At 49.3% G+C, this 27,969-nt stretch overlaps 2 protein-coding genes across 2 annotated transcripts in view; both read right to left on the bottom strand.

Moving 5' to 3' along the window:
- Itgax (integrin subunit alpha X) overlaps nt 1–27,969 on the bottom strand; it is a 109,163-nt gene that overhangs the window by 43,581 nt on the left and 37,613 nt on the right. The window lies entirely within an intron of this gene.
- Itgad (integrin subunit alpha D) lies at nt 29–27,963 on the bottom strand. Its single transcript, XM_076563416.1, has 29 exons — nt 27,680–27,963; nt 25,561–25,664; nt 25,360–25,430; nt 25,122–25,236; nt 21,077–21,207; nt 19,734–19,879; nt 17,107–17,260; nt 16,859–17,009; nt 16,594–16,667; nt 15,294–15,423; nt 15,065–15,207; nt 14,762–14,902; nt 14,467–14,676; nt 13,699–13,829; nt 13,433–13,590; nt 12,059–12,213; nt 11,692–11,820; nt 10,670–10,743; nt 10,329–10,470; nt 5,789–5,902; nt 5,583–5,662; nt 5,393–5,476; nt 2,337–2,415; nt 2,105–2,212; nt 1,906–1,986; nt 1,645–1,758; nt 1,395–1,496; nt 939–1,049; nt 29–440 (listed from the first exon to the last, which is right to left on the bottom strand). The coding sequence occupies exons 1-29, from the start codon at nt 27,961–27,963 to the stop codon at nt 327–329; spliced, it is 3,630 nt and encodes a 1,209-aa protein (XP_076419531.1). The 3' UTR covers nt 29–326.

Here is a 27,969-nt window from a genome sequence, read left to right as displayed (position 1 = left end):
CCTTGCATTTTTGTTTTATTAAAAAACATTTCATACAAGCAATACATTGTATGTCGAGCATATTCTCTTCACTCTGTGTTGCGGGGTAATTCTTATCCATATGAAAATGTATGCTGGCCCTGTGCCTGCTCCTGCTCCTGGATCAGCACTGAAGTCTAATACATGGGCAAAAGCATAAAAATCTCCCGGCTCAGAAGTATGGCATCACACCTGGGAAGTTGCCCAGGCTAGTCTTGAGCCATAGAGAGCTTGTTCCCATGCCAGTAGATTCATAGGCAGAAACAAGACCAACCCCTCCTGGCAGAGATACATGGGAACGCGGATTCCTAGGACTGAAGCAGGTGTGGAGTCTCAGGGCTGCAATCGGCCTCACCGGCTGTGGTAGGCGCCGCAGGCTGGCCATCAAGCATTTCTTTGTACTGACGTTTGAAGAAGCCAAGCTGTGAAATGCAGTCAGTCAGAAAACTGGGTAAGAGGGCGGGGAGGGAAGACGAGAAGAAGAAGAAGAAGTTGAAGCCAGGAGAACTAAACTAACTTCCAGCTGTGTGCCAGAACACGCACGTAAACAGCTGTCCCGGGGTGGGACAGATGGCGTGCCAAGCAGTTAGACCCTAAGCCGCAGGAGAAAAGCACAGGTTAATTGGCAGGTAGATTCGCACGCACACCCTGACTTTCTGTTTCACTTCAGCCAATCTGTGATGTGAGTCTTATTGTTACTTCAAAAAACAAGAAGCAAAAAAAAAAAAAAAAAAGAGAGAGAGAGAGAGACCCCAAAAGGAGAAGCAACTTGCCTAAAATTAGAGTGTAGTGACAGAGATGGAATATGTTCCCAAGCCCGCCCCGCAACCATGATCCGAGTTTCCACTATCCTATCTGTGCGTGGCAGAGCCGGTGGTGAGCACTGGGAGTGTTAGGAAAATGACGGGAAAACAGCTCACCTTGTACAGTGCGGCCGTGATGAGGGCCAGGAGCAGCAGGCCTCCCACGGAGCTGCCCACTATGAGGGGGAGGGGATCGTAGACCTCATATTCTTCAAGCATTGTCTCTACCTGATTTGAAAACCAAGGAGTGCTCTCTCTGTCTCTGTCTCTGCCTCTGTCTGTCTCTCTCTCTCTCTCTGTCTCTCTCTCTCTCTCTCACACACACACACACACACACACACACACACACACACACACACACACACACACACACACCAGGCTCCCAGCCGCTAACCTTCCCTCTTCTTTGCCAATGCCCTATGCCAAGCATTGAGCTGCAGCCGCACTTGCACTGAGTGCTGAGGACCTTCATCCATCCTCCCCCCAGGCTGGCAAATCCCCCAGCCATCACTGCAGACTGAGCATCAGGAGCCCTCTCACCAGCCTGGCCACCGCCCGCCACACAGTCACTACCTGGGCTCTCAGAAATGCCTCCTGTCCTGGCAGCTGGGAGTACACAGATGTGTTGAATGTGATCTCGGCCGCACTCGTGACCACCACCTTTTTCTGCAATGTCTGCAAAAGAGAGGGTGGGGCAGAGCTGAAGTTTGGACCTGCGAGGAGCTCAGGGTTCGAGAACTGCCCTGACCCAAGGATGCTCCAGACCCATCAGGCACACACGGACGGGGGTGGGGGGGGTGGACCCCTGCTATTGGCCACACACCTGGCTGACCCAGCCGAAGCTGAGGTTGCCCTTCAGGATGAAGTCAAGCTCGTCCTGGATGCCCAAGGAGGGGATGTCACAGCGGAAGTGCAGGCAGTCGGCAAGGGAGCAGTCCTGGGGCCAGAGAGGAATAAAGCTGAGGAGAGGAGGGGGGGAAAGGCTCTCCAAGATGGGGTGGGGGATATAAAAGTACAGGCTGACAGCACAGCCCTGATTGACACTACATCCCTCTGTGTCCCCCAGTGCACAGGCTTTTCTCACCAGCACAGAGTGCCTTTGAATCTGGGTCAGAACATCAGAATGCTGAGGAGGTTCCCTCTGCGACGATGCACAGGAGACACCCTGGGAGTGGGGGGACATTTTCCTGATAAGAGCGTGGTGTTGTTATAGACAAGGATTAGAGAGAGAGAGAGAGAGAGAGAGAGAGAGAGAGAGAGAGAGAGAAACTTCAGGCTGGTACCTGTGCTGAGGTCCTCACAGCCACATCCCACACAGCCACACCGTTCAGGAGGACGGGGACCCGGAAGTTAACACTGATGGCCAGCTTCCGCTGACTCAAGTTAGTCACCTGCAGGAAATGGAGACCCGATGTCGACATGATCCCTAGGACGCCCCATTTATCTCTTACCCCTAGCTCTCCAGTCTCCCCCACCCTCAGCCGAGACAGACATGCATATCCTTTAGCTTCTCACACGATATCGATGTTCTGCCTCTTTCCCTCTGTCCCCGTCGAAAGATGAAAAGTTGAAATGCTTCGTGGAATCTTCCTGCCTGGAGAAAATGGCGTGTTGGTGAAAAACAGCTCTGGCGTCATCTCCGTCCAAGCCATGGCTTGCTGCAGAGGGCTGGGCCCAGCAGATGATGCAGGAAAATAACAGCCGTCTCCATGCGCATCTGCAGCCTCAGCGTTCATGCTACTCCTCTCCCTGCAGTGTCCTTTGCCGGGTACCGTACTTACAGCTCTTCCCTTGGTGCCCCGGCTTCTTTATACCGCCATGGATTGTTTCACTTCTTTCTTTGGCATGAAATGTTCTTAGTCAAGTTCCAGGAATTTTCACCTGAAGACCCAACTTCTGCATATCTCTTGTAATGTTCAACATTACAGTGGAGAGAAAGCATTGATATATTTCCTGTAGCTGATAGAGTCGAGCAGATAGGGAGTAGCCCCAGGAACTCCTAGGAAATCTTCTGCCAGAACAAATTAGCCCACGGGGGTTCTAGGGAGTGGAGGTTAGATTACTTGGGACAAATGGAGTAAGGGCCTATCTCTGATGGCGGTAATGAAAGCAGATATGGTCGTGCTGGGGCAAATGAGCACGTATGAAAGGGGGTGGCCCAGGAGCTCAAGCCAGGAGGGGCCCCCTATGCTGACAGAGGTTTCTGTCTACTGGTTCCTTGTTTTTGCTTTTGTGAGACAGGCCTCCAACTATATCCCAGACCAGCCTTAGATTTGCAGCCAACTTCCTGCCCCTGCCTTCCAAATGCAAGGATTACAGCTGGGAGCCAACACATCTGTCTTGTCCATGACTTTCAGTTGGCACTTACTGTCACAAAAGAGAGGGGGGAGGGCCCCGGGGGAGTAGGAAGAGGGAGAGAGAGGAATGGAGGCCATGTAACTATGTCACTCATGCATGAAAGTATTGAAGATAAAATTTAAATGAAAAAATAAAGAACACATTTACTTTTGAAAATGTGTTATGGTATCCAATGCTGATATAAATAAAAGCATCACACACAAAAGTTTTCTCCAGGGTATTTGGATTGTCCTGATGATTTCATTAGGTAAGTTGTAATTCCAGCCTTCTCAATGCTGGCTGTCTCAGAGCTCAATAGAATTAAGCAGGCTGGGCATAGTGGTGCCCATTTGTAATCCCAGCACTTGGGAGGCAGAGGCAGATGGATCTCTGTGAATCTGAGGCTAGCTTGATCTATATAGAGAGTTACAGAACAGCCAGGACCACATAGTGAGAGCCTAATTTAAAAAGAAGAAGAAGAAAGAGGAGAGGAGGAAGAGGAGGAGGAGGAGGAGGAGGAGGAGGAGGAGGAGGAGGAGGAGGAGGAGGAGGAGAAGAAGAAGAAGAAGAAGAAGAAGAAGAAGAAGAAGAAGAAGAATTAGAATCGAAGGGCCAACATGCTTCACCACCCAGAAGCCAGATCATCTGCCCAGAACCTCTGCATACCCCACCCAACAGTTTTCATACTATCAGCTTGACATTTAAGAGCCCCTGGAATAGACTGAGGTTGTGGTTTTGTGGTAGGACGCTTGCTTAGCATGCACTAGGCCCAGGTTCGAGCCTCAGAACTGAGGCACTGGGGACAAATTTCATGAGTTCCCATGTCAGACACACTACTTCCTACCCAACAATTTAACCTCACTAGAGTCTTGCACTTTTTTTCCCTAATGAGGGCCGTAGCAGCACCTAGCACACGTGAGCTCTCCATAAACTCTGGGGTTTTTCTCGTGCTAGCTGGGGTTCCTCTGTGCTTCCCAAACATGTTCTCTCTGTGCGTCCATTTTCTTACTTTAAAATCTCTAGTTCTAAATGTCGTTTCTTTTAAAAAAAATTTTTTTTTACATTGATTTGTTTATCTGGGGGAGGGTGTGTGCCACCAAGCTCATTTAGCAGACAAAGGACAACATGCAGAAGTCTGTTCTCTACCTCTGCCATGTGGGTCTCAGGCATCAGGCTTGGCAGCTGGTGACTTTACCCACAGAGCCTTCTTCCTGGCCTTAAATCTCTCTTCAAACCTAAGTAAAACACTCAGCCTTCCTTCCTCAGTCTTGAGAGGTGTGTAGCATGTGAGCATTGTGCGCATCGTGAGCATCGGCACAGAGCCACTCTGGAAGAAGCCTCAGGGCTTCACCTACTTGCTTTGGACCACATAAGCAACCCTGTCATGCAAGCTGGCTTTGTGTGAGGCATTCAGTGGGGCTTACCTGGTCAGTACAGGGGTGGGCTATTTAACCTCCAGATTTTTTTATTTGGTAAAAATAGGGATAGCAATATGGTTGTCCAGATGATTAAATGGATATAATTTAAAAAAAAACTATATTACTCTTCCCAAATCCCACAATAACCAAAAATGCTTGAAATATCCCCAGTATGGTTGACTGTAAGCTGTGTTGTGTTTTCCTAGGGATAAAAGAGAAAGCTCACGCATGTCGTCCATGGGTCATGTCATTGACAATGACACGTTTGATCCTGACCCCCTCCGGTTCTCCTACATCCTCAGCAAACCCTGTCCTTGGTGTTCTCACAGGCTTCCACACAGTTCTCTGCTGCCTGGAGGGCAGCCCCTTGCTTGCCTCTAGCCTGCCCCTGCCCCTGCTCACCTACCCACCTTCAAAACCCATAGCAGCAGCTTCACACTCGACTCTCCCGCCAGCTCTACCCTTCTCTGGCCTTGTCTCGCCTCTGTGTGGTGACAGACCTGTCCTGTTAGGTCACGCTCCCAGCCCACGATGCCCAGAAAAGCCTTAACCTCAATCTAGTAACATCACTTGGTGTGTTCATGTCTAGCAGCAAAGCTTCATGGGAAAGAGGGACCAAACACTGGAGGAAGGAGAGGTCAATAATGGCGCCGAGGTGCGCGAGTCCCCTCAAGGCCCTTTGTAAGGATCCTGCCTCAGTCCACCACCATAAAACAGGCTGATTCAGATGCCAATTACACAAAGAGCCAGCTGAGGAAGAAGCAGCTGGCTTGGAGGAAGGTCGAAGGGCCAAGGGAAGGGCTAAGGATTTAGTACCTCCGGATCACTGTATACACAGTGTACTTCACCGGGAGCTCCAGCTGGAAGGCAGTCCTGTTGGTTTCCCGCTTGTTATTCTCGCTGGAGAAAAAGAGTGGAAGACAACTGTGAAGGAATCTGGGCAGACAGTAGCCAGCTGGGGTATAAGACCGGAGGAGGCGTGGCACCAACACTCTCCTGGGCTCACCTGCTTGCATTGGCCCTCATAAGCAACCTGTCTCCCAGGAAGGCCTTGTAGGAGACATCAAATGTGATTATGAAGGTGCTCTGGGGGGAGAAGGAAAAAAAGAGACGGAAATGGAGAAGGTCATGGAAAAGTAAGGGAAGGGAATGTGTTGGGACAATGAGGCCGGAGCTGAGGATCTGGGGGTGGGGGCGGCACATAGCACTGACCTTCGAGCCTTCTCGGAAGATGGGGTGATTGATGCTACAGCTGCTGCTCCTCAGGCCCTCCGTGTCAGTGGGCTCAGCCTCACATGCCAAGCGGAGTGGGTGCTGGTGAGGTTGCTTATAGGAGAACAGATGAGTTCAAGTTACCACACTGGTTACTTTTCTGTGGCTGGGATAAAACACCATGACCAAGGCAACTTAAACATAGAAGACTTTATTTGGCTTCCGGCTCCTGAGAGACACGAGTCCATCACGTGAGGGGAGTAGGGCAGCAAACAGCAAGCATGGCAGCCAGAGCAGAAACCTGAGAGCTCACACCCTCCACCACAGGATCAAGCAGGAAGTGTAAGCTGCAAGTGGCCCGAAGCCACTCTTGACCCCAGCCCAACAGTGATGTACTTCCTCCAGCAAGGCCGCCGTCCCCCAAACCTCCCAGACAGTGCCACCAACTGAGGACCACGTGATAGCATTCCTAAGACTCTGGGCGACGTTCTTCATCCCGTGTCCACAGTCACCATCTCTGTATATATGGGACTCACTTATGGCTGGGGTAGCATTGAAGAGCAGGGAGAAAAGGCAGACTTTTCAATAAATGGTGCCAAGAGAATTCATCCCATATTGAAAAGGAAAAGTCCAGAGAGAAAAATGAAATTAGATCCCTACCTAATTTTATACACTAAAATACATTCTAGTTGTTTAAAGACTTTTATGTACAAAAGTAAAACTAAAAAGATTTTTAAAGGGAATATAGTTTATCATAACCTTGGGGTAGGGAACCTCACTCAAGCATGTTAGGCAAATTCTCTACCACTGAGCTACATCTCTTCCCTAGGAAATACTTGTGTTTTTTTTAAAATTAAATTAATGCTTTTATCTCTCTCTCTCTCTCTCTCTCTCTCTCTCTCTCTCTCTCTCTCTCTCTCTCTCTCTCTCTCTCTCTCTGTGTGTGTGTGTGTGTGTGTGTGTGTGAAGTCAGGGGACACTTTGCAGGAGCCTGGTCTCTCCTTCCACTGTGCCAGTCTTGGGGACTGAGCTCAGGTCATCAGTCTTGGTGACAAGTGCCCTTAACCACCTTTTTGGGCTGGAGGTGTGGTGTAGTTGTTTCATGCCTGATTCATGGAACCTCACAAATTGGGCATGAGGGCACATGCCCGCACTTGAACTCAGAAGTTCAAGGCTAGCCTGTGACCACTTTGTCATTACTGAGTTTGATTTCCATACAAGTCCTGATTGGGATCAGATCTTGCTGGAGTTGGCCATGACATCGCCTCAGGGGTGGCAGGAAATGGGTAGACACCGAGTGGCTGTAGGCAGGGAAGCAGTGACCCCTGGTGTACAAGTCTGAGAGACAGTATGGACTTGGGGAGAGGGACAAAGAGAAAAGGCCCCCCGAGGTCTATGGGTAGGTGGAAAGACATACATACACACTGGGATGTTAGGATGTGAGGAAGTATTTCTTAAACAAGGTTAATATACAAAAATACTGAGAATAGAGGAAAAGATTGATAAACTCAATTGCCATTGAATTAAGACACCTTTTATAGTATTGAAAGACACAAGGCAGAGACTGAAACGGAGTATGTAGAGAACTCCTGCAAATCACTGTTTGAGACTAGGTCTCCCTAGGTAGTCCTTAATGGCCTAGAACTCACTATGTCCACCAGGCTACCCTCAAGCTCACAGAGATCCTCCCGCCTCTGCCCCCCAAGAGTTCTGGTATTAAAAGTGAATGCCACCACACTGGGGGGTTTGTCCCTTTCTTTCTTTGTTTGTTGTTTTTGTTTTTTCAAGACAGGGTTTCTTTGTGTAGTTTTGGCTGTCCTGGATCTTGCTCTGTAGATCAGCCTAGCCTCGAACTCACAGAGATCCGCCTGTCTCTGACTCCTGAGTGCTGGGATTAAAGGTGTGTGCCACTGTGCTGGCCAATTATTAAAATCCAAGCAAGAACAGGAGAAAAAACTGTAGATAGACACATCCCCCTACAGAAGACCCAAAGGACCACAATATGAAACTGCAAGGAAATGTGTGATCATATTGACAGTTGAAAAGTCTGATACCATCAAGAGCTGAGAGACAGGCACAGGAACTCTCACATGCTACCCATGGACGTGTAAATAGACAAAAACCAATTCTGAAAATGGTCAGTTTATAGAATCTATGTGTGGTATAAATCTTCCGAAGTATTATGCATCATGCGCCAGGATACCAGCTGGAAAACAGTCATGGCTCAAATCAGGAAAGCAACCATTGGAGTAGAATGGATACATTGTGGCACATTCGTACAGAGATCTCACATAGCAGTGGAACTGTTGTACTGTTATATTAGGGTTTGAATGTGAAAGGTTGCTCACAGGCTCATCTGTCCTCAGAATACAAACCGAGGCGGGGGGGGGGGGGGGAGGGGGCGGTGTTGTAGAACTTTGGGAGAGGTACAGCCTAGCTGGGATGATCCAGGCTACTCTGAATGGGTCTTGAGGTATACAGAAACCTGCTTGAGTTCTGTCTATTCTTCGCTGCTGAGGCATAGTCAGCATCCTTACACTACAGAGACCATGCTGCAGCCACTGTGCCTCCCATGACATGACAGACCTCACCTTCTGCGATGGCTGCTAATCTTGGTTGTCAACTTGGCTACATCTGGAATCAACTAAACCCCAAGCTGATGGACTCATTAATTTGGTCATTTGATGAGGGAAGACACACCATAATCTGGGCCACATCTCTGGTGGCAGTCCACAGAAAAGGACATTAAAGAAGGAAATGTTGTCCTTTGTCTGCTCTCATTGTAGTGTGACAGGCCCTGGGTTCTTAGCATACCTGACACTGTGTTAGGGGTCACATTCTGATCTTAAAACCCAGTACAGAGGCTCCAACACCCGCGAAATGAGAACAAAGACCTAATCCGTGGTTTCAGGACCCAGACCAGTCCCTAAATGTACTAACCTTGCTTTAGGGCTCCTGTAGCTTTGCTTCTTGCTAACTGCTCCTGCTAACTAAAGTGTGTCAACCAGGATGTGGTTTTTGTTCATAAAAAACAAAAACAGTAACACTCGGGGCTGCATGATTTGGGCAAGTTCCCTATGCAGCTGCTGGCCAGCAATAGAGCTCAGCTTTAAGGGTCTCCGTGTGTTTGTTCTCTGGTAGAATTACCACACATCAGCTGGCAAGTTCATCTATCCTGTTGCTGTGGCCAGTATTAAATCCATCTTCTTCAGGATTTCAACACAGACTGAAGACAGGCGGCTTTCCGAGGGTCCCCCACGACTCTATCAGCAGACTGAGAGTGCTGAGATGTCAGCTTCATGACTGACAGCTACCATATTCTCTGCCTTCCTGTCCGGCATCAGCCGTTGCTGGACCGCCCTGACAACATCCTAGAAGCTAGCCTAATCCGTCCCCTTTTAATATATGTCCATTATTCCAGTTCCATTCCTTTAAAAACCCTTACTAACACACATTCTAAATTGTGCACCTCCCCTTTTAATATTTATTCACTCTAGCTCTGTCCCTTAGCAGACCTGACTAACACACTTTCTAAACTGTGAGCCAAATATGCCTGTCCTCTTTTAGGTTGTTGCTGGCAGATATTCGGTCACAATGGTGTAGCTACCACAAGCCCCCTGCCGCGGCATGGAGGGGTCTCACAGACAACACAGGAGGAAAGGGTCAAGACATAGAAGAGTACATACACCATGTTTCCATTCACATAAAGTTCAAGAACCAATGAAACTGAACACTGTGATTTAGGGACACATTCATGGATGGCGAAACTACAAATACCTGGGAGTGATTCTCAGGAAGTTAAAAATCTGATTATCGTATGAGAAAGAATGGGGTTATGATAGGGAGAAATACAGAGTTGGGGAAGGTGAGGATGCTAGTCGTTTTTTTTTTTTTAAACTTTTGACTAGGTATTGATTTTTATGGCTATTTGCTCAATATTATTTATTAATTGACACACAGGCTTAATATACTTTTATCTGTGTAGTTTTCTAAGATTTTGTGTGTGACGTTTAATCCCCGTTATGAGATATTAAGAACATAAAAATTTAACCAGACTGTGGCATTTAGAAGTGGGGCATTTGGGAAGTGATTAAAATTAGATAAGGTCAGCCGGGTGGTGGTGGAGCACGCCTTTAATCCCAGCACTCGGGAGGCAAAGCCAGGTGGATCTCTGTGAGTTCGAGGCCAGCCTGGTTTACAGAGCGAGATCCAGGAAAGGCGCAAAGCTACACAGAGAAACCCTGTCTCGAAAAACCAAAAAAAAAAAAAAAAATTAGATAAGGTCATCAATGTGGGACCTCACGATAGAAGAGGAGAGAACACCCCCACACACATACACACATCTTTGCCATATTATTCCTTGGACTGCCTTGAGACTCTGCCAGCAAGGCCACCACCAGATGCATCTCTTAAGTTTACAGTTCCGAATCATGAGCCAAAATGATTATAATTTCTTTATAATTAATCCAGCCTGTAGTATTTTGGTACCAGGGACAGAAGAGGCCCTAGATGTCTAATAGAGTCCAAGGGGCCTGCTTACCTGTATTTCCGTTATCCGTCGATAGGATAGCCCTTCTGGGTAGTAGAATTTGACTAAAGTCCCATAGCTGTCTTCACCCTCATTCCACACAGTTGCTGTCACGGTGAGCTCTGGGGAGCTTCCCACCACCAAGATCTGCAGGCTGAGGAGGGAAGGTCAGGCCTGAAGGAGGGACTCCATGGAGAGAAATCGAATGTGGATCAAGGGCAGAGGCAAGACAGTGGGAACTCATGAACTTTGAGCTGATAGTATTTCAACAGACTTCATTTTTTTTTAGAAAGACACTCAAGGGGGGTGGGCGGTCACAAGTGGTTCACCACATGGAAGGAGACAGCACTTACCCTGAGAAGTTAAAGCTGATGCCCAGGTCCCCTTCACACAGGAGTTCTTGCTTACAGTTCTTCTCAAATGGGAGCTGCCACAAAACGGTTTGCTCCTTTCTCATCCATGTTCAAATCAGTCTCTAACCCCTCATTGGACTATTAGCAAACCTCTGCCCCAAGCCCTCTGAGAGACACTAGCAAGGAATGGGCCTAGGGCTGAAGGTTGGGATGATAGCATAGGATCTTGGCTTCAGCACATCCAAGTCTAGTCGGGTCAAGTCTCACATGCAGCGCAGCAGCTATTCGGCCAACACTATTTTTTTTTTTTTTTAAAGATTTATTTATTTATTATGTATACAGCATGTATGACTGCAGGCCAGAAGAGGGCACCAGATCTCATTACAGATGGTTGTGAGCCACCATGTGGTTGCTGGGAATTGAACTCAGGACCTCTGGAAGAGCAGTCAGTGCTCTTAACCGCTGAGCCATCTCTCCAGCCCCATCGGCCAACACTATTAAATGGTAGCAATAGGATGGGAGATTTCAACTGGTGGAAGTTTGGGGAAGCGAAAACGACAGGTGAATTAGATATGGCTGCAATGCTCAAGAAATGTGTGTCCAAGACAGTCCCCAATGCACACACAGAGTGTTTCAGTTTCCAGGAACATCACTTGGAAATGGGATGGTCAGCCATTTAGGAGCCAGACTTAGGAGCCACAGGAAAAGTGGGAGCTGGGGCCGAGTGTGGTCAGAGGAGATGAGGTGGGCACTTTCTTCGCACAGAAAGAAGGAGATGTTTTTCAAATGAGAGTTACAGCAGACGGGAGAAGAGGGGCAGTGTGCAGAATGTGGTTATGTCAGGGCATAGCAGGACTAGCTGGGCACATGCAAGGGTACCAGCGAGGCCAACCTAAGAAGCTGAGGGGAACATGTGGGATTTGCTGCCAGTGTTAGACAATTAGGATCTGTTGTGAGTTCTTAAGCACAGAGAGACACAATGAAGCCATCCTGTCCTTGGACCCCATTGGACGGCTACTCACAGAGGCTGTCACGTGGTCTTGGGAGCCCGCAGCCAGCACAGGACGAAGATTCCTGGATGAAGTAGAGTCTCCCACCAGGGAAAAGTTGAGGCGCAGGATGATAGGGCTCACCACATCCTCCACACAGTCCTGAGAAAGAAGGAACTTTGGAGAACCACGATCCTTCCTCCTTCCCATCACCGGGCTCTGCCTCTGCCTCCAGGCAGTGCCACATCCAGGCTAAGCAGACCATACTCCCAGCCTTCCCCTCTCTGGTCTCAATGTCCTCCTTCTGCCCACTTCACACAGTAGATAGCAAGGGACCTGGCAAGCTAGTCTTGGCTCTTTTCCCTTTCCCCCTCTTTCCCCCAAACCCCCAAATCCTCACTGGCAAAAGCAGCTTTATTGTTTCGCAGTGAATGCCGAGCCCCAAAGTCTTTCTTCGAGCCAAAGTCCAGTTCTTGGTCTCATCAAAAACAGCACGAGAAATCAGACGGCCTGGGTCCAAGGCCAAATCATACCGGATGGAGCTTTGGACATCACCTGGAGTGAAAAGGAAAAATGCAAAAGCAAAGAAACGGAGAATTTCCTGCTGCCATTTAGTTGTTTAAACCTGTTGAGTACTTTCCATGACTGCACCAAGTTTGGGGAATACACATGGAGACAATGATAGGTGGATGGACGGATAGATAGATAGATAGATAGATAGATAGATAGATAGATAGATAGATAGATATAGAGAGATAGAGAGATAATTGATAGATGATAGATAGATAATAGATAGATAGATAGATAGATAGATAGATAGATGATAAATAGATAATAGACAGATAATTAATAGATGATAGGTAGATAGATGATAGACAGACAGATAGATAGGTAAATGATAGATAGATAGATAGATAGATAGATAGATAGATAGATAGATAGATAGATAGACAGCTAGATAGATGATAGATAGATAGATAGATAGATAATAGACAGATAGATAATTGATAGATGATAGGTAGATAGATAGATGATAGATAGATAGATAAACAGATAGATAAATGATAGATAGATAGATAGATGATAGATAGATAGATAGATAGATAGATAGATAGATAGATAGATAGATAGATAGATAGACAGATAGACAGACCACTCATGAACCCCATCTAGTAAAGGCGCTAAACACATGGACCATGAATGAAGCCCAGGGAAAGAAGGGCTCCAAGCTTGGTATTCTTAAGACTCTGGGGGAGATAGAGGTTGGTACATTCCCAAAAGTACACGGAGGAGGAGAGCTGGGATAAGGGGGGTGGACGATTCCAGGAGGGACCAAAGCAGGAGGGAATTGTAGGAAAGGATTGGAGTCTCCGTAATTGTAAGAGAAAGCGGTTTAAGGGTGTTAAGGGCTGGGGCAAGGAGCCTAGTTTCGCATTTTGGGATCAATCAAGTCTAGTTTCTCACTGGACAGTGGGTGAGGGGCTGTAAGGACAGGTGTGAGAGCCACCGAGAGAGTCTCTGCTTCTGTGTAGGTAACCAGAGATGTGGTAGCTTAAGCAGGGGCAGAGGCTGAGGTAGGGAGGAGAGGAAACAGGCTGTGGGTCTTCCTGGACTGGAGGCCATAGGCCTGGGGGCATGAGGAAGGGGAAGAAAAGAACTCAGGCCCCTGAGGAAAAGTCAAGAGATGTGTGTTCCTGGGATTGCTCTGCCCTGCACATAGCCTTAGAAGCCTCTAATGGGACGATGTGGGACCCAATTTTAGGAAAATACTCACCTAACTGGTCAGGTGAGGCTTTGTGGATAGTGAGACAGACAATGGCCTTCCCAGCTTCAAGGGCAGTGGGAATCCTTCTCCAGCACTGGTACACAGCTTTTGCCACCTCCGCAGGGACAAATCTTATGGCAATCCCCACTTTCAGCAAAGGCAGACTCCTGGGGACATTAACAAGGGTTGAGGATGTGATGCTGACCTCTGGGAGAAGGACCAGCACAAGTGACTTGGACACAGTGGACAAGGGTGAGGTGAGGGTGAGTTCTCACCTAAGCAGCAGCACGTGCCCCAGGGCTCCCACAGCCAGGTCCACCAGGCCATCTTGGGTAAGGTCCTGACCCCCACTTAGAGACTGCCCAAAATATTGGAGCCTCAGTGAGAGTTGGGAACCAGCGACCCGCTGATCAAGAAGCAAAAAGAAAATAAAAACCAATAGATGACGGTACAGGGATTGTGAAAGGGGAAACGAAGGGTTAAGAGTTGAGAGCAAGCAGTACAGGGGTCTTAGAAGACCCTCACAAAGAGAAAAGGGGGCCCTCTTACAACTCCAGCTTGCCCTGCAGATATAAGCTGCCGTGAAATAAAAATACAGCCGCAGGATTAAAGTAGACGTATTTGTTCATCATTTGTATGTTCATCCAGAAAATACGTGATATATGGAGTACTTAATGCACTCACTGTATTATCTTTACAGGAAGGAGTCGGCTGGATCATTTCTGTTTCACAGGAAAAGACTAAAGCTTGCAGAATCTAAGTCAATCATTTATACAAAGAACATAAAGCACATGATGGCTGCTGTTGCCATGGATTTGACTCAAGAGTTTAAGTTCCAAGCTTGGTCTCTTAGTCAGAAAGCTGTTCACAGCAGAGTGGAGGCTGTATCCACGCAAGGATGCACGGTGCTCAGTTCAGAGGAACAGACTACTGAGAAACTGAAAAGCGACCACGCCTGTCACCAGCAACCAGAAGCTGCCTTTAGCCAAGCCCTGACATGGAGATGGGGAAGGAACTAGAAGAGACGGGTGACAAGGCCTCACCTGGCTGGGCGAGGAGTTGATATCCAGTTTCGAGGCTCCATGAAATAGGTACACAGCACCCCTGTTCTCTTCCTCTCCAGGTGCACCAATAGCCACATCTGTCACACTGTCCCCATTCACGTCCCCTAGCACTGTCAGGGCTGCCCCAAAGCGGCCCCAAGGATGGCCCTGCTCCCCATGGAGAGTGGCCGCACACTGCCACCTGATCCTCTGCAGAGTCAAGTCAGTGTCAGAACCAACCTGGGCGGCCCTCCACCCACACCCACACCACCAGCCGGGACCCTTCACCACTTACCCCGCTGGGCATTGGGCACACAGATACCTGCCCCCCTCGGGTCTGCTCATAGTAATGGGGGGCTCCGATCAAGACCAGGTCAGTGCTGCCGTCTCTATCCATGTCCACAGAGCAGAGGGAGGCCCCAAAGTAGGAGCCGATCTGGTGGGCCGAGCCTGAAGTCATCTTACAGATGCCCCCTCTGGGCCAGGTCCTGCCCCCTCCCAGCACCACAGCCTCCCCCGTGGGCCCCAAAGTCCCTTCATCTCCTCTTTCTCCACCCTGGCCACTCTCAGACTCCACTCTGGCTTCTTCCATACCCACCTGTGTCCCACTGACTTCAGACTTGGGCCTCCATCGCCTGGATTCCTGGGTAAAGATGACAACCTTCCCCGTGTGCTGGTGGCGAGGGGCCCCCAGGACCAGGCTGTGGACCCCCTTCCAAAAGGCCAGTGCGGTGGAGTAACCTGAGGGGCCCAGACCTCAGCGCCAAGGTTTTTCCTGTCTTCAGGCAGCTCACCCCGCCCCTTCTCCTCCCACAGCCTCTTCTTACCCAGGTAAGCGTCCCTCATGTCCACATTCTCCTGAGACATGTTGATGAAGGTGGGTCTCATATTTGGGGGGTATAAGAAGGCACCTCCAGACCACCCGAAGCTTCCCACAGCTCCCAGAACTGGCCCATCCTGGGAGGAAAGGATCCCAGGGCTCAGCAGGCTGGAGCAGGATGCCAGCCTAATCCAAAGAAGCCTGCCTCCAAACATCATTTTGATTTTTTTTCACTGGCTGTCTCTGCACCTTAACTCTTCAGTCTCTTGGTACATTGTCATCCAGTCACTTCTCTGCCTTTCTGCCTCCTAGGTACCTGGCATCTGTCCTGCCTCCTCCCACCCCTACATCAGGCCTCCACAAACCCAGTAAGTAGGTAGCATTATGCTAGGAGACCATCACTGGTCCCCTTGGAATGCCAATATGGGTTGCATCTCAGTCGAACCTGGGCAGTTAATCTCTGTTCCCAAACATACGGGAGCTTTGTCCTGACCACCCCCTGTCCCTCTCTCAGCTCCTCTGTGACAGAGTCAATCTCATTGTCACATCCTCACGAGGTCTTTGTCAGCACCCTCAGGTAGCAAAGCTTCATGCTCCCCAGCATTCCTCATTCGTTTTCACACTTTCGAACTTACGATATTGGAGAGCTTAGAAATATAAAAACACCGAAGGAAGTGTCTAATGACCCTCCCAGCACCTTTGACGTCGTTCCAGGGACCAGTTCAAAACCAACCTGCTTCCATTCCTGCCACACTCTACTCAATCCAGTAACTAGGAGAAAATCTCTTCGGACATCTACTCTCAAACAAGTCTTGTTGCACTGTTTTCTCTCTGGTCCGTGTGGTCTGGGCCCTCCTACCCTCCAGCTGCTCGCTGTCCTTAACTCACTCTGCACCCGCTGTGTCCAACCCCCCCCCTCCTCCTTCTTCTTCCTCTCCTGTTTGTAGCACAACAGCTGTATTTCTTCCCCGGAACCATTCCAGTAGCTTTCCCCTCTAACTGCAGAAACTGCCCTTTCTCATGACTCAGTATCACCTGACCATCTTTCTTTTTCTATCCTGACACCCGGGAGAGTCGGAGGGTGCTTTGTGTTTGGTCTCTACCCACTAGAATCGTGCTCCAGGAAAGTTCAGGCTTTGGCTGTCTCCTGCCCTTCTTGGTCCCCAGCACCTTAAGAACCGCGGATGACATTCTTCACTCAGTCAGAGGACTTAAGGACAAATCTGCTCCTAGTCCCTTCTGGGTCCCATCCCGCCCACAGAAGGCCCAGAGTTGACATCTGTTCATCAATTGCACACTCCACCCACCATCGTGAGAGCCGAACTGAAACCTTCTTGTGACATCTCATGCTGAAAGGAGCTGCTTGTCGTTGATTGAGTCCCTGTGGGGAAACATGTCACTTAGATTCTCCAAAGCTAGGGGAGCATGAGGACTCAGGACAGGGATGGGGTCTGGGCCCTGAGTTCTATGGGGCATTTTGGGGTGACTTGTGAATAAGGATGAGCATCAAGACAACATGGGCAATTGGTAGCCATCCCTTCAGCTCCAAGGCTGGAGCTTGTTCCCACTCACCCTCAATGGCAAAGATTTTCTCCTGAAGCTGCTTCTGGATGCTACCCAGGGCTATGAAGTTGCCCACCTTGAAAACGTGGTCCTGTGGGGGAGCTGAGCCGATGGTGTTCAGCTCCTGCAGGGCAGTGGGTTCCTGGAAGGCATCTCCCACCTGCAGCAGAGTGGCATCTGAGCAGTAGAAGCCCACTGGACCTTCTCTGGGTGTAGAGAGGGCTGGGTCTGTGCAGGCAAGAGGGAAGAGACTGTACCCCAATAGCATAGCGAGTGATGTTAGCTTTCTCTGCCTGGGGAATGACGTCACTGTACTTCAGAGGGTCTCTGTATTTCTGCCCATCGGTGATGACAATTAGGATCTTCTTGGCATTTTTGCGGGCCCCATTCTTGCTATGAAATAGCTCTTTCCTGTCCGAGAATAAAGGGAAATGACTATCGAGACTTAATTGATTCTGGAAAGACAGTTTACGAAGGCCGAAGCTCATCTGGATACACTAGAAAGACTGTGCTGGGCATGCTATAAAATTATCCAGAGTTGGCAGTGGTGATGCAGGTCCACCACCATCTCAACCTTTGGAGGCTGAGGCAGGAGGAGCATGGTTTTCGGCCTGGCTAGGCTACACAGTGAGATCTTGGACACACACACCCTCACCCTGACTCTCACACCTATTCCCTTACCTCTTACCCACTCCACTAACACCTGTGACCCCCCAAAAGGGGGGGAAGAAAGGAAGGAAACAATAAAGGCTCCCTTTTAGAGTGCTATACTAGAAACAAAAAAATAGTAAAGGTATTCATATTAGATATTTGCTGAAGTCTCTCTGCCCCTGAACTTCAGCCCTAGGAGGCAGTATGGGTTGGGGCACCTTTGGAGTCAGAGATCCTTTGTGTTCTCTAACCTCTCTGAGCCTCTGAATCTCTCCAAGCAAAATGATAGTGATTGTACCGTAACCATGCTCTAAAGATGGCTCCATGGTTCTCCCACAGAGAACCTGGTCTGCCCTGTGACTCACTTTCATCCGGATCAATGCAGTGGCTTATTTTTGCATTGCCGGGCAAGTACTCTCAACCCAGATCTAGATCCGTGGCTATCCTTTTCAGCCACAGTGAGAGAAGTCTGGTTAGTTTGCTAGAGGTACCAGGAGCAGCCCCTGGAGAGAGACCACATGGAGATAAAGCCCAGCCACCCCAGCTGAGCCCATCCCCTCTAGTCAGCCCTTCACGAGCACCAGGTAGATGGAGGAGCTCTCTGGGTTCTGGCTGTATGAAAGAACATCTGCAGAAACAGCTGGGCCTGCCATCCTCACCTGGATTAGGAAAAAAAGAATATGTGCTGTTGAAGCCACCAGCTTTGGTGACTGGCACAAATGGTGCCTGATTATGGGAAAGATTATTTGAGACAGTGAGTGGCCTGTGGGAGTCAGGCAGGTAGAAGCTCTAACCGATGTTTAAAAAGTACCTGTGTACCTTCACACTCAAGTCCAGAACATACCAAAAACACCTGCCAAATATAATTGATAGAAACTACCCAACTGCCCAGCATCAGGGAGGGAATTTGACAAATCATAACTCGGCTTCTTCAGCTCCTTTGTCGAAAAGTAAAAGTCAAAACTGTAGCAAAATATGGAACATGCTATAAATTTAAGATTTCTTTTAAAAACAGAGGAACATCCATTTTGCCCTGTTGTGATCATATGCCATCAGCCTGCATAACGGCAAGTGACAGAATTTGGATGGTGCCAGGCAGCTGGAACTCGCTGATTCATTAGCATGCACCGCTCTTTGGCTCTAACATTCTGTATGGTAGAATACCTAGAGGGGTTATGGGTAACCCTTAATCCTGTAATCTTGTTGCCATCATTTTGGGGTTTGTGAGTTGTTTGACACAAGGTCCTATGTATGCAGGCTGAACTGGTCTCAGATATCCCGAGCAGATCTCAAAGTCGACCTAGGATAACCCTGATCTTTAATCCTCCAGTCTCCACCCCCCAAGTGCTAGAACGAGAGGACCACCACTCCCTACTAAACGCGAAGACTAAGACAAATCACCATTTTGTCTTTTTGAAATGAAATGTCTTAAGGGAAAGAAGGGAAGGAGAAGGGGAAAGGGAGGGAAAGGGAGGGAGAAGGGAAGAAAATTAACTCAGCACTAGAAAGAACCTAGCAGTAGCTGAGTTCAGGGCAAAGACGAGATTGGCTCTGGGGTATGGGCTGCTGGAGAGATGCAGCGCACTCTGGATGTGGGGGACAGGCCTGGGGTTGTGAACCACTGTCACTCTGCTTCAAATGCTTTCTCTTCCAAGGCCCACGCGTGGGGAAGCACTGAGTGCTTAGGGAAGGACTCCGGGACGTGTGCTACTGCGTGGCTTTGAACCCTGCGGGTCTTCCATCTTGTGTTCAAGGTGCGAGAGTCACCACAAAGTAGAGGGAGCGTATTTAGCCAGAGAACCACTTGTTTGGGATGACCCTATCACATTTCAGCGCAGCACCCAAGGGTGTGCAGGAAGCCAGGGACCCCAGGCACTCAGCCTCACGCCCTCACAGGAGAGCCACACCCTCGGCCAGACCCACCACCTTTAGTGAGTTTTGTAGTGACCACCTGGCTCTAGGGCTGGCCAGGTGTCTAGAAGAAAGGGCTTGTTGAGGTCCCTAGAGCCAGGCAAAGGGACAGTAGCTGCAGAGGAGTCTAGTCTCGCACATGGGAACTGGGCGCTGGGACGCATTCTGCCCACAGCCCGTCCGTCCTCCCCCCAACAGTCCTCCAGAGCCTCCCACGGCCCCCAGAGAAGAGCCAAGAACTAGGCTGACTCGGCATTAAGCAGAGGCGCTGGTACTGCCTCTGAGGCGGCGGCGGCGGTGGCGACAGGCTGGAGGGACTCACACCACTTCCTGGATGCCTGTGGCTGTGAAGGTCAGGCCCTGCAGCTGGACGATGGGATCCACCAGGCTCTGGGGGTTAGGGGTGCTCCAGAATTTGGTGAAGGTAAAATGGGTCTTCAGGATGTTTGAGTACTGCATCAGTGAGAACTGCAAAAGCCAAGGGAGCCCCAGGTTCAGGACTCTCCACAGTCCCTTCCCTGCGCCACCCATTTCCCCTCCTCCTTTGCCCTCACCCCTCCTCTGTAGTGTGTGTGTGTGTGTGTGTGTGTGTGTGTGTGTGTGTGTGTGTGCAGGCATACACATGCCACGATGTGCATGTAGAAGTCAGAGAACAATGCTGGGTGGTGGTGGCACACACCCTTAATCCCAGCACTCGGAGGCAGAGCCAAGCACATCTCTGTGAGTTCAAGGCCAGCCTGGTCTACAGAGCAAGATCCAGGACAGGCACCAAACTACACAGAGAAACCCTGTCTCCAAAAAACAAACAAAAAAGAAGTCAGAGAACAACTTTAGGAGTTGATGCTCTCCTTCCGGTTCCAGGGACAGACCTCCGGTCCTCGGGCTGGTGTGGCAGGCGCCTTTACCCACTGAGCCGTCTCTCCAGTGGCCCTGCCGTTATTGTCAATCGGCCTTTTCTTTTGGAATGATTTTGGATTTACAGTGCATTTCCCATATACCTTAGGATAAAGATATTGGTCGGCCAGTGGTGGCGCACGGCTTTAATCCCAGCACTCAGGAGACAGAGGCAGGCGGATCTCTGTGAGTTCAAGGCCAAGTCTGGCTTACAGAGTGAGTTCCAGGACAGCCAAGGCTACCCAGAGAAACCCTGTCTTGAAAAAACCAAAACCAAACAAACAGAAAAGATAAAGATATTGTGGATTATACAGAAAATACAATAAAGAAACCACTCACTTGCTTGAGTTACCGACAGTGAGGTTTCACAGCTAAATTGTCTTAAAATCCTTTGCTGTTGTTGCATGTTTATTTTTTTTTTTTTTGATTGGTTGTTCTTTTGGTCAGGAAAGGATCGTGTTTTATGGTCCAGCCGAACCTGAAGTCACATGACCCTGCTGCCTCAGTCTCCCAGGTGCGAGGATATCCTGCATGCACTATCATCCTCCGCTCCTTCAGTGTTTTTCAACAGCATGGAACATGTGGATACATACAAAATGCCATAGGAGAACTTCCGGGTTAGGACTTAAATGAGCCCTGAACTAGCACCTTGCCCTTGGCTCATAGCCCCGCCAAGAGCTCTTCCACTGGACTCTCTCTCCCCTGAGCTGTGTGAGGCCGCCCTCCGACATCTGTGCCGCCCTTCCACAGGCCACCACGTCCTCTACTCACCGAGGTGCTGGTGCTCGCGAACTGGCCCATCAAAGCTTTGACAAAGGCCTTCATCTGGCTAAAATCACTTTTATCGATGCTGCCGGAGCCATCAATCAGGAAAGCAATGTCCATGTCTTGTGTTGGACACTCTGCAGTGAAGGGGAGAGGAGTCAGATGCCTGCATGGGCCGAGACCATCTCCTGGGGCCCAGAATTCCGTCTTACTCAACAGAGCCTGGAGCGCAGTCTTGGGTTTCCCAGGCAGAGTGGGCCCTTGCCTCTTCTTCCCACGGGCAGCGGAAGCCCTAGTCCTCACTCACCCCCAAAGAGCCGGGAAAGTGGGGAGGGAGAAGTAAAGGCCAGGGACCAAGCAGACTCCGCAGTAATTCAGTCAAATCCTCCTTACACACATCCCCGCGGGCGTTATAAAGCACAGGAGGTAATTTAGCGAGGTGGTTCAAGGTCACATTCTGGCACCAAAGAGCCTGTCCTAGAACCCCAGCCCTGCCTCTTCCAAGCTGACGGATTTAGGCAAGTTGTTTAATATCTCTGCACGTCGGCTTCCCTAGCTCCAAGATGGGGTTAACAGTAAGTGCCTACCACATCAACAAACACATTTAAATTAATACAGGGCATGGCCCCGTGTGAGGATTCCTGTCACCGTTATCACATGTGTCAGGGATTCTCTAGGCTTGCAGAACACACCTGCAGTGAATAATGGGTGTGCCCCCCAGGTCCATCCCCTTGCAGTGCGAAGGCACTCACTACCAGCTACGTAGAGCTGGCCGGCAATCGCTCTCAGTGTCCTGAGAATCCCTCTGGACTGAAAGTATGTTACCTAAGGTTACGCCTACAGATGGGGCCAACTAGCACCCGCCCAAGCTACCGGGTCAGGGAAGCATCTAAAGAACTGCCTTGCCGTTTACCTTGCTGTTGTGTGACAGACTTCCTGGTAACACACAGAGTCACGCCAGAAAGTGAGCCCCAAACAGACCAAAGTAACAACTGCATCAACGTCCAACTCAGGGTTACTAGCAGGAGTGTGGTGAGGGGTGACTCGAGGGCCACTGTATCCCCAGCCCAGGTGACTGACTGCACATGGAAACTGCCATCCTGGAGCTCTCTGCAGCCTGGAGGCAGCTCGATCCATCGAGTCAATGCACCTCTTCCCAGGAACTCAGTGTCCCTCCCCAGCCGTTTCCTAAGCTTTCACAGTCCTAGGGAGGGTTCCTGGGGAATCTTGGAAGTTTCTGCTCTCTCACGGTGGGTGGCATTTGGTCACTTCCACAGCCACAGGGGCCTCGCTCCTCCCTGGAGAGGATCCTTCCATAGGAAGGGAAGTGCTGGTTAACCAGCACTCTCCTTCTGCCCAGATCGCCTTCCTCTTGCTTACCAGCAATACTCTCAAGAACATTCTCAAGCCTCAGAATCTGTTGCTGGGAAAATCAGGCTGCACAGCCCTAACTTTCAAAAAGATACTTATCGCTGGCCTCCTGGAGGCCACACTGTAAGAGGAAAGACATACCACATGCACGTAAATAAACAGGGACTTTCAGATTGTCCCCATATTCACAGTGGAGTTGTGGGCTCTGTGTTGCCTCCACCAGCACCCACATCCTGTGTTAGCCACGGGGTGGTGAGCGAGCTGACCAGCACACCCCTGAGGTGTCACACTGGGGTGTCACAGCCTTTCCTCCCCCACACCGTTAACGTAGAAAGACTTTTTCCTCTCTGCACTCTCCTCCTCCACTTCATCTGCTCCACTCACCAGGACTTCAGGGGTGCCTGTTGGGAACTGTGAGGTCTGGTTTCTGACCAGTATATGAGTGCTTGTTCAACGGGTCCCACATGAGGCAGGGACTCCAGGCGGTCAGTCTCACTAAGCAAGGTCCAGTGGACTTCAGTAGAGCACAAATCCTGGGGGGATAGCTGGCCTGCACCCTCTCTTCTCTCTCAGAATACTGATGATTCTCTTGGCGGTTTTTAGTGCCACTTTGTCAGTCATGCATGGGACAGATGTGATCATTCCCAGAAACCCCATTTTTTTTCTTAAATATTTCCCCCTAAAATTCTTCGGGAGCTGATGCTTCTCAGGTTTCTTGTCTGAGGACGTCAGCTGTCTCTCCAGCCCCTGGGAGCTGTTCTGATTCAGGGCTGACAGGATCAGAGGCAGATCACCCCTATTTCTGTAAATATGCTTTGTTAAGTTTTAAACGATATTATTGTTCTTGAGAATGTGTGCCTATGTGTATCACCTTTTAGCTTTGTCAAGACAGGATGTACCTGGCTCGATATTTGGCCAACCTAGCAAAATGATAAGCATTGTTTTTGGTTTAAAAGATGTTTTGATGTAAAAGTTGGGAAAAACGTATTTGACATATTTGTTTTTGTTAGGGAAAAACATGTTTGTTAGTATGGGAAAACATGCTTGTTTTTGAAGTATAAATAAAGATGGCTGGAGCTATTCAGGGCCGGCCACTCGTGTGAAATTCATCTGGTGGTCGGGCAGGTGCTGGGGAGAAGGATCACCACTTCCCCTTACTCCTGCAGTGACCACAGTCCAGCCTTCCACACAGAAGCCTCTGGAATCCTCTATCTGCAGACCTAAAGATGATGGTGACCCCAGCCAAGTATCACAAAGCGGCAGACAGACCCTGTATTCATCATCTATATACATATTGATTAATTTTACTGTTGCAATAACAACGCAATAGGCAGGACAGCCACCCTCATGACCCTGCACACACCAGAGTAGTCGCCAGCCTGGAATTTTGTCTGTCTTTTCAGCCTTAAAACAAAACAACCATCCTCGTTTTCTATCAGGCCAGGTAGGTCTATGTCAAGTTCTATCAACTGTCTCCTGTTTCCTTCCCTCTATAGTGTATCCACCAGGCTTCCAACAGCAAGTTCCTGAGTAGAGCTGAGTATCTCACAGCAAGCAATAAACCAACCGGACAAAGGCTGGCTGAGCTGTGGCCTCTTTTTTATCAGTGGGGCCTCTTTGATCACAGTTTTCTCACCAGCTCAATAGAAATAATCCTGCCCACAACCCAGAGGCCTTATAGAGCGCTGGTCCTCAGATGGCAGACCTCCTCGGGCTGGACACAGTCTCACCAACTCCCAAAGTCCTAGAAACTGCTTCTCTGTTCTTTCTGTTCCCCAAAGAGATTCTGATCTCGCAGTTTAGTCTGGGGGTGTTATTACTGCTGCTTGAACATGGACTAAATGTTCACTGTTAATGGCTTTGTGACCTCTCCAATCTAAAGCCTTGCTCTCAGTTAGCATCCTGTGTGACTCCTGGCTTCCACTCTTAGGCTACAGATGAAGCATTTATCCATGCCCTCCCCTTAATGCAAATACACAGTCGTTTGACAGAATGTTACTAATAAGGGTTATCACATGTTATGTGCCAGGCAGGGATCTAAACATTTTGTATACCTTAAATCCTTTCATCTTAAACCTACATGAATACTAATCCCATTTTACCAATGAGGGAGCTAAAGTCCAGAGAAAGGTGTTATCACCTGAATACATGAGAAGACTTAAACCTAGATAAACCTAGATATATCGCTGTTACACAGACTGACTCTCAACGAGACAGCACCCAGGTCCCATCCTCCGTGGACAACATTGACGCTCACACAACTGTACATCACATCTTCTGCAGCTCCGTCATTTGCCCCCTTAGAAAGAGAGTTTGAAGAGTCCCGGCAGCTCAGTCATGAGCCGTCCACACTGTCTCCCTCACGGGTTTCTCTTTCTTAAGACATGTGTTTGCCATCAAAGGAAAACCAAGGAGTGTCTAGATACCTGTAGCAACTGTAAGATTTCCACACCCTGCTTGGCTAGCATCCAGGCTCTCCTCTGATCCAATCATAACCAACTGAGGGTTGCTTCCTTGTCGTCAGGCCAAAGTGTGCTCCCTCCCACCTCTTTGGCTTGCCAAGGCTCCTGATCAGCCACACAGCGCCCCCCCCCCAGAAGGGGGCAGAGAAGAAGGCCTCATTCTCTGACCACACAATGCAAGCCGTGCTCCCCAGAAGCCTTGTCTCCAACAAACCCACCTGGCAGGGCAGCGGGGATCACTTGGATGAACTGCAAGCTGGCGCCGAGAACGAGGCAGAAACCTTTTGCATACATGTTCTTCGCGCAAGCTCTCTGCGCAGTTGGACCACAGGCCTGAAGACAGAGACCGCCTCCATGAGCAGTGCTTCCCAGACATGCTCTTCCACCCGACTCCCATCTCTACCCTCAGCCTCCTCTAGTGCCTGCCATGCCTCCCATGACCCTCTGGGGACTCACCAGCAACTGGGAGTGATCGGTGGCAGCCACCAGGGACAGGCCCAGGGACACGTTCACAACCTCGAGGGGAACTGAGAAGGCAGACACACATAGTCACACTCAACCACACAACTTCATTGAGGGGGTTAGTCTTAGCTGGGATCCACTGAAGGAACACATTAGGAGGGCTGGGAGTGCTCATCCCTGGGTCCAGTCACTCACTGGGCAGTAAGATGGGTTGGCACGTGCCAGTGGCAGGTGCACAGTCATACAGCTGTCCTGTTTGGTTGACTGCCACCAGCTCCAGGGGGGCTCCCACCACGAGTCTAGAAGAACAACCACAACACACACAGTCAGAGAAGGACCAGGAGCACCCTGGGTACAAGGAACTCTCTTGCCACGAGGAAGTAAGACTGTGGGAAAGTTTGGGGCATTTTCTACCTGAGAGGCAGTTTAGAAGTCAGTCTTGTGTTTTATCCACATGCATGTAAAGGGTGCTCACTGGCTTGTTTTTCATGTGCATGCACATGTATAGCTGCGTGAATAAATACTTTGGATTTTTTTTACCAAAAAAAAAAAAATTGCACCAAAAATGACATTTCCCAGTCATGGGAACACATTAGGAATCAGCCATTCTGAGTCACCTGAGAAACAGTCACCTTGAGTTCAATGGAACAACTTTTTGAGACCATAAGCTTTTCAAACAAAGGTGATTATAGTTAACTGGAAAACTTCAATATAATGTAAGCAGTTTAAATTGGACAACTTAACATGGTTATATCAGATCTGTATCTAAACTTCATAGTAGAAATGTAAATAGTTTTCTTGAAAAACGCCTCAAGGGGATATTTTTTAATTGGAAACATTTTATCACTACCAACTGTCTCCTCATCCAGACAAGAAAAGCAAACAAATATTGATATCTTTTCATCAACCAAGCCAGTCTTAATCCAATGGACTTCTAAAGGTTCTTTCCTCAAGAGGTTGCTTTACAGAAAGTTACAATTCTGTGTGTCATGCATGATTCAAGGGGCGTCCAAGAGCTTCCTGAGGAAAACCTAACGGCTAGCTATAGGGTTTGGGACTTGGTGGCAATAATGAAGAACAAACTTGATTTTGCTTTGTCAAACCCATTTTTTCTAAAGAAATTCAATCTTTTTAGTGTTTCCATTATTAAATTTTTTTTTCAGGACAAACTGTAGCTTTGTAGCAATCAGGAAACTACTAATGGAACCTAAAAACAAATTTCTGGTGAGAGATGTGGGGATGATGGCTATCTTCTGATTTATTGGGTGCCCATCAGGGGTAGGATGGCATGGACTATGTACTGATCTGAACAACAGCTACCCTGGCATATATGTGTGTAAACACATCAGTGATTTGGACCCTTTAGATTCGTGCGCCAGTCTATGCATTAAAAACAAACAAAACAAAAAACCCAGACCCTGGAACCTAGAGTCTGCAGCTGATGCTTTCCCATCTCCCCAGCTTGCCGGCTGGGTGAAGGGGTGGCTATACAGAATTCAGGGGCCTCTGCGGCTCCCTGTTGGCCTGTGAAACCTGGTGTTCTCAGGCTCACTACCACCTCCCCTGTGGAGCAGTCTGGAATTCCCTCCTGGGTTCGCTCCCTTCCTCCCTAGGCCTCCCACACTTTGATTTATACCCATGTGGCATGTGACTTGAAATCCTTTGGTCCTCATTTCTAGGACAAGAGAAGAGGAGTGCAGGGGAGGGGCAAGGGGAGCAGGTGTATCATTTGTGGCTATCGATGCAAAATAAAAATGTGGGGCCTCCTGGGGTTGGGGCGAGATTTTCCCCTGTCTCCTAGTCTCTTGGTAGTTTCTAAGCATCCCCTCAATCCCTCAAGCTTTTGGGGGTAATTTCCTCAACCCCGACCATGCCCAGCTCGTGGCCACTGGGCAGAAATGGAGTATCTGCAGAGAGGTGCCAGAGCTAAGTGGGCCAAGGACCTCCAACCCCAGCATGCTTCTCTGCTTCCATCCTTCCTTCCAAAACACAAAAGCCAGGGTAAAACCATCAGCAATCCAGGAGCCTCACAGTAGAACAGTAGACTGCAAGTGTAGTGAGTGTGGGTTTGGGGCAGTTTCCCTGGCCACACCCAGAGAAGCCCCGGATGGAGGGAGCTTCAGAGGCTCCTGGGCAAAGCTAGGCCTTACCTCCAGTTTTGCCGTCCTTCCTGGGCCCAAATGGTGTCAGGGGCCTCAGAAGAGACAGGAGAGGACTTCTCTCTCACCCAAGGCACATTTCTCCCGTGTGCCACCAGCAGCTACCTGCCTGCAGGACCCGAAAGGGGTTAGGAGAGCAGGCAGGGTTTTCTTACCGAGATCCACCAAACTGGACCACAGTCTGTCCAAAGCCGGCGGCATTCTCTCTGAACACGATGGGCTTCTCCACATCCAGGTTGGACCCCTCACAGGAAGCCAGGACTAAGGAATACAGGGAGTAGGGGGGTTGGAAGTCATCGAAGATGCCAAACGCCCAAGGGCCTCCCGGTCTCTTGGTACTCCACCCCGCTCCTGTTTTAGGGGTCGCAAGAGAGCCAAGCCCTCTCCTCCCGCTGTGTTTCCATTGTGGTTCCAGGCTAGCCATCTGGGTGTTCCTCATCCTTTC

This window comes from Peromyscus maniculatus, chromosome 1, assembly GCF_049852395.1.
Source record: "Peromyscus maniculatus bairdii isolate BWxNUB_F1_BW_parent chromosome 1, HU_Pman_BW_mat_3.1, whole genome shotgun sequence".
In the NCBI taxonomy this organism is placed as follows: Eukaryota; Metazoa; Chordata; class Mammalia; order Rodentia; family Cricetidae; genus Peromyscus; species Peromyscus maniculatus.
The sequence above is the reverse complement of the archived record's forward strand: the minus strand, read 5'-3'. Positions and strand labels throughout refer to the sequence as shown.

Excerpts from the sequence above, each read along its gene's own strand:
- Itgad (XM_076563416.1), bottom strand. The coding sequence starts at position 27,963 with ATGAGGAACACCCAGATGGCTAGCCTGGAACCACAATGGAAACACAGC. Across the intron at positions 25,237-25,359 it reads CCGATCACTCCCAGTTGCTG|GCCTGTGGTCCAACTGCGCA; the intron begins GTGAGTCCCCAG and ends CTCTGTCTTCAG. Across the intron at positions 14,903-15,064 it reads CTGAAGTCAGTGGGACACAG|ATCGGCTCCTACTTTGGGGC; the intron begins GTGGGTATGGAA and ends TCGGCCCACCAG.